This window comes from Mesoplodon bidens (assembly GCF_964165515.1).
Source record: "Mesoplodon bidens genome assembly, chromosome: 12".
Taxonomy (NCBI): Eukaryota; Metazoa; Chordata; class Mammalia; order Artiodactyla; family Ziphiidae; genus Mesoplodon; species Mesoplodon bidens.
Window position 1 is genome coordinate 4,753,078 of NC_138168.1, and position 17,567 is coordinate 4,770,644.

Genomic DNA, 17,567 nt, shown 5'->3' on the forward strand with positions numbered 1-17,567 from the left:
ATTCGTTTTGCTAATATGTTGTTGAGGATTTTTACAACTGGCAGCCATCAGAGATATTGGCCTGTGATTTTCTTTCTTTGTGTTGTCTTTGTCTGGTTTTGGTATCAGGGTGATATTGGCCTTGTAAAATGAGTTAGGAAGCATTCCTTCCTTTTCAGTTTTTTGGAATAGTTTTAGTATAAATATTAAACTTCTTTGAATATTGGTAGAATTCACCTGTGAAGCAGTCTTGTCCTGGACCTATGTTTTTTGGGAGCTTTTTGATTACTGTTTCAATCTCTGTACTAGTGATTGGTCTATTCAGATTTTCTATTCATGATTCAGCCCTGGAAGGTTGTATGATTCTAAGAATTTGTCCGTTTCTTCTAGGTTGTCCAATTTTTGTATTCTCTTATAATCCTTTATATTTCTGTAGTATCAAATTTCTTTTCTTTTTCATTTTTAATTTTATTTATCAGGGCTTCTCTCTTTTTTTTCTTAGTGAATCTAGCTAATGGTTTGTCAGTTTTATCTTTTCAAAGAACTGACTCTTAGTTTTGTTTGTCTTTTCAAAAAACCAACTCTTAGTTTTATTCATCTTTTCTTCTGTCTTCTCTGATCTTTATATTTCCTTCTTTCTACTGACTTTGGGCTTTGTTCTTCTTTTTCTAGTACCTTTAGGTGTAAGTTTTTCTTGTTTCTTGAGGTAAGCCTTTATCGCTACAAACTCTTAATACTGCTTTTGCTGTTTCCCGTAGATTTTGGTATATTGTATTTTCATTTCCATTTGTCTTCAGGTAATTTTTTGTTTCTCCCTTGATTTCTTCAGTGACCTAATTGTTGTTCTGTAGCATATTGTTCATCTTTACGTATCTGTCATTTTTCCAGTGTTCTTGTTCTTGATTTCTAGTTTCGCATACCATTGTGATCGGAAAAGATGTTTGATAGAATTTCAGTCTTCTTAAATCTATATTGAGACTTCTTTTGTGTCCCGATTTATGGCCTATCCTTGAGAAAGTTCCATGAGCATTTGAGAAGAATGTGTGTTTTGCTGCATTGTTCTGTTTAAATCTGTTAAATATATCTGATCTAACATTTCAGTTAAGGCCACTGTTTCCTTGTTGACTTTTTGTCTGGATGATCTGTCTGTTGATGTAAGTGGGGTGTTAAACGTCCCCTACAATTATTTTGTTGCTGTTAGTTCCCTTGCTTTGGTTATGTTAGTATTGTTGTTTATATTTTGGTGCTCTTATGTTAGGTACATGTACATTAGTCACTTTTATGTCTTCTTGATGAGTTGTCCTCTTTATAATTATATGCTGACCATTTTTTGTCTCGTTACCTTTTTGGCTTGAAGTCTGTTTTGTCTGGTATAAGGATGGCTACACTTGCTTTCTTTTGGCAGCCATTTGCTTGGAGTATCATCTTCCATCTCTTCACATTTAGCCTGTTTGTCTTCAGAGCTGAGGTGCGTCTCCTGGAGCAGCATTTGGTTGAGTCTTGTGTTTTAATGCATGCAGCCACTCTGTCTTTTGATTGATGAATTCAGTCCATTTAAATTCAGGGGGATTAGTGATAGATGAGGATGTAGTCCTGATTTGTGGGTTTTTTGGTTGCTTGATATCTCTGTTGTTTCTTTTTCCTTGTGTTTCTGTATGTTATTTTGGTTTGGAGGTTTTCTGTGGTATTTTTCTTAGTTTCTTCTTTTATTATGTTTCATGTCTCTGCTCTGTAACAAAGTTTGTGGTTGCCCTGAGCTTTGTATAAAACGTCTCACAGATAAAAGTCTTTTTTCTGCTAATAGTATGTTATCTTCATTTACCTGTATGAGTTTTTTTATCCTCTTTTATGTTTTTGTTTTCTCACATTTTCCCTTTTGATGTGAGTTTGCTACCAAACAGAAATAGCTTATAGTTATTTTTCTGCTTTCTTTTTTTCTCCCTTTAACCTTTATGCTCTCGTAGAGTTGCAATTTTATGGTTCTGTTTTATCATCTTGCTCAAAGTTTTGTGTCCCTTTGTCTTTTTTTTTTCGGTTAGAAGTGCTGCTTTCAGCATGTCTTGTTAGGCAGGTCTTGTGTTGATGAACTCCCTCAGCTTCTGTGTGAGAGTCTTTATTTCTCCTTCATGTTTGAACGATGTCTTTGCTGGATAGAGTATTCTTGGCTGACGGTTTTTATCTTTTAGTATTCTGAGATTGTCATTTCACTCCCTCCTGGCTGTTGGGTTTCTGCTGAGACATCTGCTGCTATCCTAGTGGAGGTTCCTTTGTAGACCACCAGCCTTATTATTATTATTTTTTTTTTACTTTTTGGCCACACCACATGGCTTGCAGGATCTTAGTTCCCTGACCAGGAATCAAACCTGTGCCTTGGCAGTGAAAGCACTGAGTCCTAACCACTGGACCACCAGGGAATTCCCAGCTACCATCCTTTTTCTTGGCTGCCTTTAAAAGTCTTTGTCATTGACTTTTGACAATTTTAATATTTATTACATGTCTTGGAGAAGGTCGTTTTGCATTGAGGTAATTAGGTATCCTTTTAATTTCATGGACTTGTGTATCCAGTTCCTTTTCCAGCTTTGGGATGTTCTCAGAAATTATTTCTTTAAATAAACTCTCTTTTGCCTTCTCCCTCTCTTCTCCTTCTGGGTTACTCATTACCCTAATATTTTCCTTCCTAAATGAGTTGGATAGGTCTTGTGAAATTTCCTCACTTTTTAAATATTCTGTTTCTCTTCTACTTGTATCATTTCAAGATTTCTACCTTTGAGCTTGCTAATTCTCTCCTCCATATGATCTGCTCTATTTCCATTTCTTTCTAATTCATTCTTCATCTCATTTATTGAGTTCTTCAACTCCAGCGTTTGTTTGGTTCTTTTTTAGAGTTTCAGTCTCTTTGGTAAAGTATTTCTTCTGTTCATTAATTTTATTCCTGAGCTCATTAAACCGCCTTTCTGACTTCTTATAGCTTATTGAGTTCCTTCATGACAGCTATTTTGAATTCTCTATCAGTTAGATTGAAATATTCTGTGACTTAGTTTGGTTTCTGGAGAACTGTTGTTTTCTTTTTGTGGTTGAGTGTTACTGTGGTTGTATGTGGTACTTGAATTAAATTGTTCCTCTGCAGGTGCATTTGAAGTTAATGACAGGTTAGAAGTTATAGAGTCCTTTCTTTTGCTTTCCAGTAGGTGGCACTATAACACAGGTTTGTTTTCTCTTACCTGAGCTGGCTCTGATTATATTTGCTAGTTGGCACTTTCCAGCCTCCACCGGCTCTGTAAGAGGTGTGCTTCTGTGCCTTCATTATTGCTTCTTGTGCCTCCCAGGTCCTTACTGCCTTTCTTCTGCCAGAGCTCCTGTCATCATCGGAATGTTGGGCTCTTCCCCAGTTTGTGGGGTTCTTTAAGTAACAGTCTTTGCGTGGGGGGAGGAGGATCATGGGAGTGTTGGGAGCCAGGGTTGCACAGGTGCCTGTACTGTGTCTGATATTGTATAAGGTTCGTGGGCTTCCGCCACTGTTGATGGTGGGGGATGGCGGCTGGGTTCCAGGGCCCACTTCCACTGCTACCAAGCTACCTGTGGTTGTGAGCACCCCTCCATTCAGGATGCCAGAGTTGTAAGTGTACCACCTCACATGCTGGTACTGGGTTCCCTGAAGCTGTGGGCTCAGCTACCATGGTTAGAGGCCCAGGATTGCAGGCACAGACTCCACTCTTTGATCTGTTCTGCCTCTCTCCTGTATGTGTTCCAGCCTACCCACCTTTAGATGTACAAATGTGTGGAATTCTCTGGTGTCCTAGTGTGTTGGGCAGAGGCAACTTTGTTGAGCTCTGGATGTTTTACTGGTTGTAGATTGAAGGGGAGACAGAAAGGTAGCTGATGTCTTTCCTCTACAAATTTTGTATTTATATTTAAAAAGTGATATCTTTTTTTCTATAGATTCCAGCAATGGATAGAAGAATCATTACACCATACCAAGATGGACCAGACATTAGCTATTTGGATGTAGAAGATGGAGATATCTTTTTGAAAGAAGAAATAAATATGGAACAAAATTATTCGTAAGCTCTGTTTTGTTTTGTTTTTTTCCCTTCCTTTTCTCCTTCCCCCATCCCCAGTCTTGGACACTGTTGGCACTTTTATATTAATATGGAAAGAAAAATTGAGAAACCTAACATAAAAAATAGGTATTTATGTTCATTTTTAGCCTTGATATAATACAAAGTAAATGCATAATTAATATTTGCAGATATAACAAAGTTAAGTATAAACACAAAAGGAATGTAGCCTTCTGGTTAAGTATGTTGGGTCGAATAAAAGGAATGTAGCCTTCTGGTTAAGTATGTTGGGTCGAATAAGTGCAGTTATCTTAACTACCTTTCCAAACCCTGCTGAGATTATAGTAAAGAAATTAGAAAGTCATATTGCGCTAGAGCAAAGAGAACAGGAAAGGAGTAAATGGCAGTCAGGAGATGTTAACGGTTTTGGAAGTTGGAAAGTGGTTGCCGAGCAGTAATGACTTAGAACAGAAAAAACTAAAACAGAATTCTGGAAAGGCTTAAGAATTACAGGTACTAGGTTTATGAAGACCAGTGTAAGTGGTTGGATTTGGAAAAGAGCATTTTTTTTTTTGAGAATTTTTCAAAGAGCATTGATGTATTCCTGAACCAAGTGATTGATTGCCCCTCCTCCATCTTGGCAGAAGACGAGAGATTTGCCTTCTAGAGAGGGTGAACCAAGGGGAGTTCATTAGCCATTCTTCTAGATCCCTCTCTGTAGAGAACCCTACTCGTTCAAGAGATATGACCCACAGTGACTGGCATTTGGGAGTCCTTCAATAAAATATCCCAGGTTCTACACAGTCCCACTGTTGACCATTTAATAAGTCCTGCTTAGAATTTCCAGTCTGCATTTTAGGCTAATTTATCAGCTGGTTATAGAATTACTTTCCTTCTGCTTGGTAAATGACCTGTTAAAATAAAACCTTCGGATGTTCAAGTCATTTGCTACATACATGTGTGAGTGTATATATATGTATGAGTATAATTGTAGCTCACTGAAAAGCTGCTCTTGGTTCCAGAAAAATTTTTTAACCTCTTTTCTAGAGTTTGGTGGTTTCCATTGGAATACTTGAGGTTTATAAATATCTGACTTGGATGTATGATGTGTTATTACATTAAAAATTATAATAAAATGATTAACATTGACATAAATACATTATCCTTCACAGAATAATAGTATTCACAGCTGACCTGTGTTACTGTGGATGAATTATATAATAAGATCTATAATTTTTAGGTGAAATAAGACTGTTGTAGTCCTCATAGATAATATTATTTTCTCTTTCCTGATTAATAATAATTCAAGGAATTAAGCAGCCCCTGAAATACTTTAAAAATTATCACCAAGTATTTCTAGTTCCAGGTCATAGATTATAATAGCTTGTGTGTGAACATGTACAGTATTTTACTTTTCAAAGTATCTTCTTATTTACCATCTTGTTTCTAACTTTCACAGAAATGCTAGGGTTAGAACAAGTGATAGTATCACACTGAAGTTTGGTGGAATTGAGTAACTTGCTCTGGGCCACTTAGATGAATGGGACTAGAACATATGTATTCTTTTGTGTTTTCTGTTTGACCAAAATGCTGTATTCCGTTGCTCAAAATGCATAGTTCTTCTCCTGTTTCATCTGTAACTTAATTTTTTTAAAAATTTATTTAATTTATTTAGTTTTGGCTGCGTTGGGTCTTTGTTGCTGCATGCGGGCTTTCTCTAGTTGCAGTGAGTGGGGGCTACTCTTCGTTGTGGTGCTCGGGCTTCTCATTGCAGTGGCTTCTCGTTGCAGAGCACGGGCTCTAGGCGTGCCGGCTCAGTAGTTGTGGCTCACGGGCTCTAGAGCACAGGCTCAGTAGTTGTGGTGCACGAGCTTAGTTGCTCTGCGGCATGTGGGATCTTCCCGGACCAGGGATCGAACCCGTGTCCCCTGCATTGGCAGGTGGATTCTTAACCACTGTGCCACAAGGGAAGCCCTGTAACTTAATTTTTTTTAAATGACTTTTATGTTTGCTTTTTTTCCTAGGGAAAGTGTGTTCAAGAAGACAAAAACGAAAGCAAAAAAGAAGCCACGTAGGCGGTCAGATAGTTCTGGAGGTTATAACCTTTCAGATATTATTCAGAGTCCACCATCTACAGGTTAGTGGAAAATATTTTAGGGTATATTTTCTGATCTAATCTTTCATGTCTCTGTTCCTTATCTAATTCATTTAACATGTATTAAATACTATTATGCCATCTGCTGGGGCTACAGAAATAGAAAATAGTCCTTGTCTTAGGGAGGCCACAGAAAATGATAATGTATTGTGATAAGTACTGTGATTGACGTTTGCTCTGTGATCACAGAAGGGGCACCCAAACTAGTCTGAGAAGATCAGGGCACATCTGTTAGAGGAAAGTGATACCTGAGCTGGATCTTGAAGAGTGAAGAGATTTAGCCAAGAAAAGGAGGCAGATTGACATGCTAAGAGAATGGGGCAGTGTGTTTCAAGCCTGGAGGAAGTAGAAAGACTGCACGTTTGTTGTGCATAGCTCAGCCATATCGGGTAGGTGCAGATAGGAGATAGGTTGGAGAGGGTCAGATTTTGGAGGGTGTTATATGCCAAACTAAGGAATTTGGACTTTAATCTGAAGGCTACAGTTAGCTATTGATGGATTTTTTAAGGCAGGGTGTGATTGGATAAGGTTTATGTTTTTAGAAAGACCACTCTGTCTAGAGGCATAGAGGGTTAGAGGTGGGCAAAACATGACAGAGATACTATTAACACGTGCATTCAGTTCATATATATGAGTGCTTCTAGTGAGATGCCACATGGGATTCCATTCATGCGTGTTAAGGAGGTTATAATCCAGTAGTAAAATACAACACATTTTATATCTAGGCATTATGTGAGCCTGTTTGAAAGTAAGGTTATATAGTTTTTCTAAAACTTTTTTCCCCAGTTTTTAACTTTGAAAATCTTTTAAGTTACTAAAAAGGTGAAAGAAAAATACCATGCACACCTGTGTACCCATTATCCAGATCTCTTGTTAACCTCTTACCACATCTGCTTTTTCTTGCAGGCTTTGTCTTGCATGCTCTGTTCCCTCATCCTCCAAACATTCTACACGCACACTTGTTTTTTTAACCTGATCCACTTGGAACTAAGCTGTAGACATGACATTTTCCCCCCAAGGTTAATATGAATCTCCTAAGCATAAGGGAGATACAACCCTTATTCTATACAACCACAATACCGTTATCCCATTGAAAGACAATTAACATTAATATTATCTAGAGCTGTAGTCTGTGCTCAGATTTCCCTAATTGTCCAAACATGTTTTTATAGCCTTTTCTGTTTTAACATTAAGAAAAAAAAATCTAATGTCGTATCAGGGTTGACACTGTCTTTGCTTATTAATGTCTTTTTAGTCTCTTAAGTAGAACAGCACCACCACACCTTTCTGTTTTGTTTTGTTTTGTATTGTTTTGTTTTCAGAAGTTGAGGCCAGTGGTATTGTAGACTGTCCCACATTCTGGATCCATCTGATTAGATCCAGATTAAATAACCTAAATTTTAACAGTTTCTTTAGATAAAAATTTGAAGTGTAACCAAAAGGGAATGGCAGCACAGCATTGCTTTCCGAAATAGTTGGTGTGTCTATAGACGTAACACAAACTGGTGCAGTTTCTATCAGCAGTGTTTTCACGGTCAGTCAGCCTTATACAGGCAACTTTGAAAAGTACAAATGAGGTATTTGACATGTTTGATAAATAAATAACGTGAAGAATACTCATTTTAGATAACACACGAGATATTAAAAAAGAAAGCTAATATACCTAAATTGATTGATGAAGTACTGAAGATAGGTCTATAGGTCTTTCTCATTTGCTGCATATCCTGATTCCTATTTTAGGACCTTTTTTTTTTTTTTTTTTTTGCGGTACGCGGGCCTCTCACTGTTGTGGCCTCTCCCGTTGCGGAGCACAGGCTCCGGACGCGCAGGCTCAGCGGCCATGGCTCACGGGCCCAGCCGCTCCGCGGCATGTGGGATCTTCCCGAACCAGGGCACAAACCCGTCATGTCCCCTGCATTGGCAGGCGGACTCTCAACCACTGTGCCACCAGGGAAGCCCCCTAGGACCTTTTTAAAGTTTAAATTTTGTGATTTTGCATCCTCTGTGTTATATGAATTACCTGTAGTCCTTAGAAGGCGGCATAGGTGGATTGATGGCAGGATGAATAAATGGATAGACAGTCGTGGAGCTAGTGATTTTCCAAATACCTAAAAGATTGATGGAAAAAGCAGATATTTGGTTTGTTTTAAAGAATGTTATTGATAGCACATGTGTTAAGAGTCTTAGCATTTCAGAGCTGGAAGAGACCTTAATAATGAATTAATTTACACCCCTTCCTTTAAACTTGAGGAAACAAGCTCAGAAAACTTTGAAGTGATTTCAGGTCGTAGCAGCCAGAGGTAGAATTTATTTTCTTGATTCCTGTTCGGTATTCTTCCTGCTACACTATTCCTTCTGTGGCCAAAGCAAAAAATGATTGAAAGGTTAAATTTAACTGGGGGCCAAAGTAACCTATTCTGGGAGAAAATCTGAGTATGAAGCTAATTTCATCAAGGACAGTTGTATGAAGGCTTAACGTTTGTTTGTATTGATCCTTAAAGTTAGAAGTCATTCTGTGAAAATGTTTTTTTATCAAAGATAATTGTTGGCCACTTTAATCGTCTTCTTTATTTATTAGATTTGTTTCTAATTGACGTTTGGGAGCATCCCAGTATTAAATATACTCTCTTATATAAAAATATGCTACTCTTAAAAATATTTAAAACATTGTGGGGGAGAAAAGTTTGAATGTTATTCCAAATTATATTTTAGCAATAACAACAAAAAAGGCACATATCTTGTCAGTGATTTACTTTTTTTTTTTTTTTTAATTTATTTATTTTTGGCTGCGGTGGGTCTTCGTTGCCACGCACAGGCTTTCTCTAGTTACGGTGAGCGGGGGCTACTCTTCCTTGAAGTGCGCTGGCTTCTCACTGCGATGGCTTCTCTTGTTGCAGAGCACGGGTTCTAGGCGCCTGGGCTTAAGAAGTTGTGGCTCGCGGGCTCTAGAGCACAGGCTCAGTAGTTGTGGCACACGGGCTTAGTTGCTCCACAGCATGTGGGATCTTCCCAGACCAGGGATTGAACTCGTGTCCCCTGCATTGGCAGGCGGATTCTTAACCACTGCACCACCAGGGAAGCCCACAGTGATTTACATTTAAAGAAAACAACACTTACTGAACTTATGAGATATGTTTTATAATGTATTTATTTTGCCACTTTGTTTAGATTGTACTACATTTTAAATATGTGGAAATAAACACATGAACCTAAGCAAAAGTTTGTTTTTTTTTTTTTTACTCTGTTTATACTTGAAATGACTGATTTGCTAATGAGCCAGGAAACCAGACTGTAGCAGGGAGACAGGTATTTAGCTTGCCTAAGAGAACAAATGGTATGTACATTTCATAACAACTTATGCTTTAGGTGATAAGCTAATTGAAAATAGCTCTCAATTCACAGATATTTTGCAGAAGGGAAAACCCTCAAACAGGCCACAGTAGGCTTCAGCAAAGCCTCTGCTACCTGGACAGTCTGCTGGCTTAGATGAGTGGCAGAAAGGTTATAATGCTTCTCCCACACAGACTGGGACTAATCCCCCTTTGCATAGGTGCAGAGACAGATGAGAAAAGAAAAGGGGAGGAGTCTAGAGTTTATTAATTTTGTCTTGCTGTCTAATCTTTATGGGGGAAAAATGTTCTGAGTCACTTTTTAAATTAGGTACCAAATAACTATCTTCCTCAGGTTTATTGCTTAATTGGTGTGTAATTAAAATGAATAAAACTGTTGTTTTAAAATTCTCCATTTCAGTTTTTCACCTCAACTGATTTCTTTCTTCAGTTGGCTTCAATTATTAAGACTTTAGTACAGTGACTATAATTTAAATGTTACTAAATCTGGATAAATGGACGCTTTTAGTTCTATTTGGTTCATTAAATGTAATACCTATATGTCTACTGTATATGTGTTTAAATATGAAAAATTTTTTACCTTTTAGGATTACTAAAGTCTGGTAAGACCAATTCTGTGGAATCTCTTCCAGAACTGTTGACATCAGACTCTGAAGGAAGCTATGCAGGAGTGGGTAGTCCTAGAGATTTACAGTCTCCTGATTTCACAACAGGATTTCATTCAGATAAGATTGAGGTTTGTCTTTGTTTATTAATGCACTATTTTCTTCAAATTTTAGTCTTATAGACAGTTTAGTTTTATTTTTACTCTAACTTTAAAACACTCTTCTGGCTGGTTTATAAGAAAATACAATTAATGACATAATATATGTAGTGTTAGTTTTCTCAAATTTGCCTAATATTTCTAGTTTTAAAGATTTTAATTGCAGTTTTGAGCCCTTTATGATGTTGTATTTCTAATCTTTCTGCAATAAAAGTAATGTTGATGTAAAGTATAGCAATACTGTATAGGCATATTGAAATATATATTCATAGCTAAATTACTTGAAATATATTTTGTGAAATGTCAGTTAACACCAGCTAAAAATTGTCATAGGAAAATGATTTTGAAAGTAAGCCTAATACCAAAATCTGTTTAGTGTCTTTCTGCCGCGGTGTGAACTGGAGCAATGCAATCTGGAATGGAGTTCTTCTCCTAGTCTAGCATAATTGACACTAAGCTGCTGAATTCCTAGGCTGGTCAACTCTGGGGGAGGCCATGTTTCAGACATCTCTTAACATTTAATTCTGTAGTTGTTAATCTACAGGGAAGGAGAGTGTGAAACTTACTGGATATAGAGTAATGTTTTTCTAACCTCTGTACATCCACAAGATATATTAGAACATCTAGAGATTTGTGGGACAGCAGAACATCGACCCTTTCTTAAGAGTCTTCTAGGCCTCAAGGATTGATGGAAAACAAAGTTTTATCATAAAAAGTTTTTTATGTAAGGTAGAAGTTTGGGGGAAATTCATATTACACTTAGGTTGGCCTGGAAGACAGTTGAGGTTTAAAAGAAGGTTGAAGGCATACTGTGAATGTTTGGCAATAGTAGAAGAATCTATCCTGGCAGTGATTTCAGTAACTTCCTTGACCTATTGTAATAGCAATAGTTTTAGGGGCCCTTTTGAAGTGTCAATATTATTTGGCTTTAATTGTATTCAGAGTCCTTTAATTATATTCAGAGTGAATTGTATGACATTTATATCAGGCCTTCATTTTGTTTCATGTTAAAGTCATGGATGTTAATTTTAAAGTTACTGCTTCATATCTTATTTGAACAACTTATATTTATTAACATTTCTGTTTAATGCTCAGGTAAATAAGAACTTGATATGCAAACTTATGTCCCTAAAAATTATTCCCAAAGCTCTTAATAATTGGGTTATAGCCACTGATATGGTTTGAGAATTGATCAAGATACTAAACTGTAGAAGAACTGAATTGAAAATACTAGATAATTATTGTTGTAAGGTTTTACTCTTTAATATAGTTTAACCAGTATTTACTGAGTACCAACTATGTGTTAGCTACTGTGCTAGGGGTACCTGCTATTACTCACTTTTTAACTTTTTTTTTTCTTTTTTTTTTTTTACCTCCAGGGGAAAATTAAATCCTATGTTAATGGTACACCTCCTACACATTTTAGGGAAGACTTAAAACCATGGGAAAAATCACCAGTACTTAAAATATCTGCTCCACAGCCCATTCCCAGTAACAGAATTGATACTACAAGCTCTTCCAGTTGGGTTTCTGGCTCTTTCAGGTAGGATTTTTATTTTGTTCTGTACTTGTTAGTCTGAGAAATATCATTTATTTTTAGTCAAGTGAAACTTTTTAATGAAGTACATTTTAAAAATTAATATAAATTTCTAATATACAGAAAATTACCTAAATGCATACAAATTACCAGCTAAAGTGCATACAAATTACTAACCAGCTAAAATAGGCTCTTTTTTCCAGACAGAATTTAGTTGCCTTTGCAGTGTCATCAGGGAATACTTAGTAAAATACTCTGTGTCTCTCTCTCTCTCTCTCTCTCTCTCTCTCTCTCTCTCTCACACACACACACACACACACGCGCACACACACACACACACACACACACACACACTCTGACCCGCCCCCCACACACACACACAGTGACTTGATATCAGCTTCTTTTTCTTTTTTAATGGATAGTGTATATTAGTAAAAACTCCCACTCACGAAGACCATTTTGTCATTTGTAGGCTTACTATATCTTTTTTTTTTGCACATTAAAGTGTATTTAAGATCTCACAAAATGTGTTGTTACAATTAATTTTCAGAGGCTATTCATTTAATGTTATGCTGTAGTTTTAACCTATATTCTATCCATATTTTTTTACTTAGAAAAGTCAGTTTTTAAAACTGAAGGAATAAGTACAATTAACATACAGTATTCTTTCAAAGAGCTAATTGAGCTTATGCTTCATCTTTTTTACCTAGTATGGTTTATAATAGGCTAAGACTATTAATTGACTTACCAATTATATTGTCATCTGGGCCATTTGTGTAATTATTTTGAAATATGCTGTATTTTGCACAGTTGGAATAAAGATGATGATGTCCCGGTTTATGCTGCTTCATGATCTAAAGATAGTTCAGAAAGTAGACACCTTTTTTCCTAAGTAAACATATTTGTGGGAACACCTGGAAGCATCTTCTAATCACTAATGTTAGACTATTTTATTAAACATGTATCTCTTAACATTATGACTTTCAATGCATTTTATTATTATGTATGTATATATAAAAGTAGCTTTCATTCAAAATATCCTTTTTGAAGTTGGCCACAGCTGACAAAATAGACCTAAATTATCCTCTCATTAATGATGTTATATATAATTTACAGTTTCAGTAATGTTTGGGTGCTGGACTTCATGAATAAATGAATGGGTTGTAAAGTAACTTTTATATGTCTTTTAGTCCTGTAAGCCCTCCTGTTATGGATCTCAGAACCATCATGCAAATAGAAGAAAGTAGACAAAAATGTGGAGCTACACCAAAGACAAATTTGGGGTTGGTTACAAAATCATGTAAAAGGAAAGACCATGTTGTGTTATAGTTCTGCCCTAAAGAACTGGAAAGACCTACTGGACCTTTCCTATTATTTTTCTGCATTTGATGTTAAAGTTAGTTGTAAGCTCTTTTCTAGGTAATTTGGCCTCCATAACATTATTTCTTAAATATATGCTGAAGACTGAGTTGGGTTGATAGTCTAGCTCTTGTGAATACAGTATTACATGTCAGAAATTTGCCTCCTCTAAAATGATCTGTTTATGTTACAAGTGTGATGCAAGTGTATTAGGAGGGCTCCCATGTAGCTATTACTTGATTCTTGATAGTATAAACTAATTACATATATTGCCACTGTTGAAACTTGTGGTCATTTTGATCTAGTAATAGTAAAATCCCATCAGATAAACACAGAGCAATATAATTACCAGTAACCTTTGTTGAGCAGAAATTAATGTTAATTGGTTTAATTTCTAGCAAAATTATTTCTTATGGAATTAAAGTTTCTCAGAAGCGGTGAAACTGATCGGTTTAATTTAACTTAATTTCTAGAAAAATGATTTCTCATGGAGTTAAACTGTCTCAGAAGCAACGAAAAATGATTGCAATGACTACCAAAGATAATAATTCAGGAATGAATAGCATGGAAACAGCTTTGAGTGCTCCTTCAAAAACCCCCAAACCAACGAATGCATGGTATGCTCTAATTTTATTAAAATAAGCTTTGTACATTAGCTTTTAAGGTGGTTCTTGGCTTTGGGTGTTTTCTTTTTTTCCTTCCTGTCTTTTCAAATATTTCATTCATCCCCTCTTTGCTTTCAAGTTAAAAATTGGACCTTGGGAAATACTTTATTTTTTTGTTTGTTTTGAGAAGTGCATCATGATTTTTGAATTTTTTTCATATGTGTAGATAAAATTTCTTCTTGGTATTTTAATGTTTATTGCTAAGACAGTTTAAGGGAACATTCTTATTTTTTCATTTTTTATAAAAAATGTATATCATAGAGAAGTTTGATAAAAGCAAACAGCTTTCTTTTAGCACCCTAATTTCTTTGTATATTCCTTGTATGCATCATGAATATCTTTAACTTTTTATAATCATAGCGTGTCATTGTCACTTTTAAGCAGGGCTGTTTACTTAACATTGTGTTATATAACTTTTCTCAATTAGAATTTACCCATAATGCAACATTAATAGGAATAATCTCCAAAGAGGTCAGATAGCAATTTTGACATATGAAAAATAGGTTGTACTTCTGCTCCCCTCCCATCCTCCCTTTTTTTGGTAACTAATATCATAATAATTGGAAATCAATTTTAGGAGAAAAAATACATGGATAGTATGAAGGGCAGGAAAGATCAGTAGAACCTTGTTGTTCTCACAAGCGTTGAAGAGGGTATTAGAGACTACTCTTGGTTTGGGGGAATCCCTTCATTACTTCTAATGCCACTTTTTTCTATTTGTAAGAGGGAATATTTTTCCCATTAAAATGTAAATTGTTTTGAAGAGAGTGGCAACTCATTTCATTTTGATTGCCACCAATAGGACTAAATATCAGACCTACTAGTAAATCTAAAACATGATCACAGAAAAAGAAAACAAGAGGTGAGAAAACCCAAGTGAAAAAGAAAAGAGAGTAAAACTTGAGGGAATGGGTTTAGTAGAATTTTTTTTTTTTTTTAATTTTTGGCTGTTTTGGGTCTTCGTTTCTGTGCGAGGGCTTTCTCCAGTTGCAGCGAGCGGGGGCCACTCTTCATCGCGGTGCGGAGGCCTCTCACTGTTGCGGAGCGCAGGCCTCTCACTGTCGTGGCCTCTCCCGTTGTGGAGGCTCAGTAGTTGTGGCTCACGGGCTTAGTTGCTCCGCGGCATGTGGGATCTTCCTGGACCAGGGCTCGAACCTGTGTCCCCTGCATTGGCAGGCAGATTCTTAACCACTGCGCCACCAGGGAAGCCCAAGTAGAATGTTTTATTCATTGGTATTTGTTGTGCACCTTCTCTACATGAAAGGCACTGTTCTAGTTTCTGATTGATAAGGCAATATATACAAAACTGATTAAATCACTGCCTCTGTAGGGTTTATGGAGTAGCTGTTACAATATATTTTTTTAATATAAATTTATTTTATTTATTTACTTTAAATATATTTTTGGCTGTGTGGCGTCTTCATTGCTGCGCCCGGGCTTTCTCTAGTTGTGGTGAGCAGGGGCTACTCTTTGTTGTGGTGTGTGGGCTTCTCATTGCGGTGGCTTCTCTTGTTGCGGAGCACGGGCTGTAGGTGCACGGGCTTCAGTAGTTGTGGCATGCGGGCTCCAGTTGTGGCTCTTGGGCTCTAGAGCGCAGGCTCAATAGTTGTGGTGCACGGGCTTAGTTGTTCCGCGGCATGTGGGATCCTCCTGGACCAGGGCTCGAACCTGTGTCCCCTGCATTGGCAGGCAGATTCTTAACCACTGTGCCACCAGGGAAGTCCCCTGTTACAATATTGAGTTATGTTTTCCCTAAACAAAAGTATGGAAAAGACCAAAAAAAAAAAGTTCTTTGATTAGCTCTCAAGATACTAAATATGTCGCAATTTGAGAGAATTAGCTAAGCACATGAGGAAGCTTTGGGCTTATTAGTAAATACAGTTTTAGCCCTGCCATCAACCGGTTTCCTTATTTAAACATAAAAAGTAAATGAACAAAAGAAGGAACAAAACAATGATCACTCAAGTTAGGAAATCCAACTACTGGACAAATACTCTTGGTTTAGCATCTATTTCAAACATAGGAGTTCTTTCCAGCCCCAATAAAATAATTCTTTAAATCAAAACACATAGTTTAAAATATTTAATAGTATGGTAATACTTCAAGGCTTCTTATCATGAAAGATAGCAGTTGCCTGCCCTGCACCAAACTTTCTCTTTTATGACTGGTTAATTAAGATTCACAACAGAGTCATATTGTGAGGATGATTTTATTTCCTTTTTTTACACTCTTCTGCTTTTTCCCTAGAATAACTAATTCTGTCAGTTTTCCTGTACTGCCTATGTACTCATCACTAATTTTCCCCCCAAAACTCTCTAAAACATACCTCTCTCTCTCTCCATTATGATAAAACATACCAGGTAATTTATTACTTTTGTTTTTTATTGGAGGCATCTCTCTCTCTTTTTTTTTTTTTTTTTTTTTTTGCAGTACGCGGGCCTTTCACTGTTGTGGCCTCTCCCGTTGCGGAGCACGGGCTCCGGACGCACTGGCTCACGGGCCCAGCCGCTCTGCGGCATGTGGGATCTTCCTGGACCGGGGCACAAACTCTTGTCCCCTGCATCGGCAGGCGGGCTCTCTTGTATCTTTGAAAATGTTTTTATTCTCACCATTCTTGACTGGTAGATTGGAACAGAATTCTGAGTTGCAAATCATTTGTAGAGTTCCTTTTTCTTATTGCTGTTGTGAAGTCTAATGCCATTCTAATTCCTTACTCCTACTATGTTTACCAGTTTCCTCCCTCTCCCCTCATCCCTTTTTCTTTTCTTTTTTTTTTTAAATTAATTAATTTGGCTGTATTGTGTCTTAGTTGCGGCATGCAGGTTCCTCCTTGCGGCGCCTGGGCTCTCTAGCTGTGGCACAGGCTCCGGAGCACGTGGGCTCAGTTGCCCCGGGGCATGTGGAAATCTTAGTTACCCAACCAGGGATCCAACCCGCGTCCCCTGCATTGGAAGGAGGACTCTTAAACCACTGGACCACCAGGGAAGTCCCCCCTTTCCCTTTTTCTTTATCTCTAGCGTTCTAAAATTTCAGAGTGATGTGCCTTGACGTGGGTTCTTTTTTTATAGATTATGCTGGGTACTTTGATGGGCTCTTTTAATTGGGAAAAGCATGTCTTTAAGTTCTAGGAACATCTTGTATTCTATTTGATACTTTGTTCTGTACTGTTTTCTCTAGAAATCGCATTAGTTGGATATGGCTCTTCCTGGATTTCCCTAATTTTCTTACTTTTGCTCTTCTAATGTTCATATAATTATCTTCCTATTCTAAATACTTTCTGGAACATTTCCCAGACTTTATCTTACAACCCTTCTACTGAATGTTTTAATTACTAAAATCTTTAATTGCCAAGAGCTCTTTCTTATTTGCCAATAGTGCCCTTTTATTAGTATCCTGTTCAATATTCAACTGTTAAAGATACCTGTACTCTATAAACTTTTTCACTCTTTAATATATATCCAACAGAAATATATGTATGTGTGCACCAGGCAAATGTATCAGAATATTTGTATCATCCTTATTTGTAAAAGCCAAAAACTAAACAACCTAAATGTCTATAGCAGTAAATGGATAAATTATAGTTTATTAGTATAGTAGAGTACTACACAATGATGAAGATGAATTAGGACTAAATACAACTGTGTGAATGAATCTCATCAATGTAATATTGAGCAAAAGAAGCCAATCAGAAAAAAAACCCT

General features: G+C 36.9%; 1 protein-coding gene across 9 annotated transcripts in view; it reads left to right on the forward strand.

Annotated features, from left to right (window-relative positions):
• IBTK (inhibitor of Bruton tyrosine kinase) overlaps positions 1-17,567 on the forward strand; it is a 186,699-nt gene that overhangs the window by 147,123 nt on the left and 22,009 nt on the right. For all 9 annotated transcript variants that reach the window (XM_081250730.1, XM_081250729.1, XM_081250734.1 and 6 more), the window contains 6 exons: positions 3,919-4,040; positions 6,062-6,174; positions 10,130-10,278; positions 11,685-11,848; positions 13,033-13,125; positions 13,675-13,818. In XM_081250730.1, coding sequence (XP_081106856.1) covers positions 3,919-4,040; positions 6,062-6,174; positions 10,130-10,278; positions 11,685-11,848; positions 13,033-13,125; positions 13,675-13,818 — 785 coding nt within the window. The remainder of the gene's footprint in view (positions 1-3,918; positions 4,041-6,061; positions 6,175-10,129; positions 10,279-11,684; positions 11,849-13,032; positions 13,126-13,674; positions 13,819-17,567) is intronic.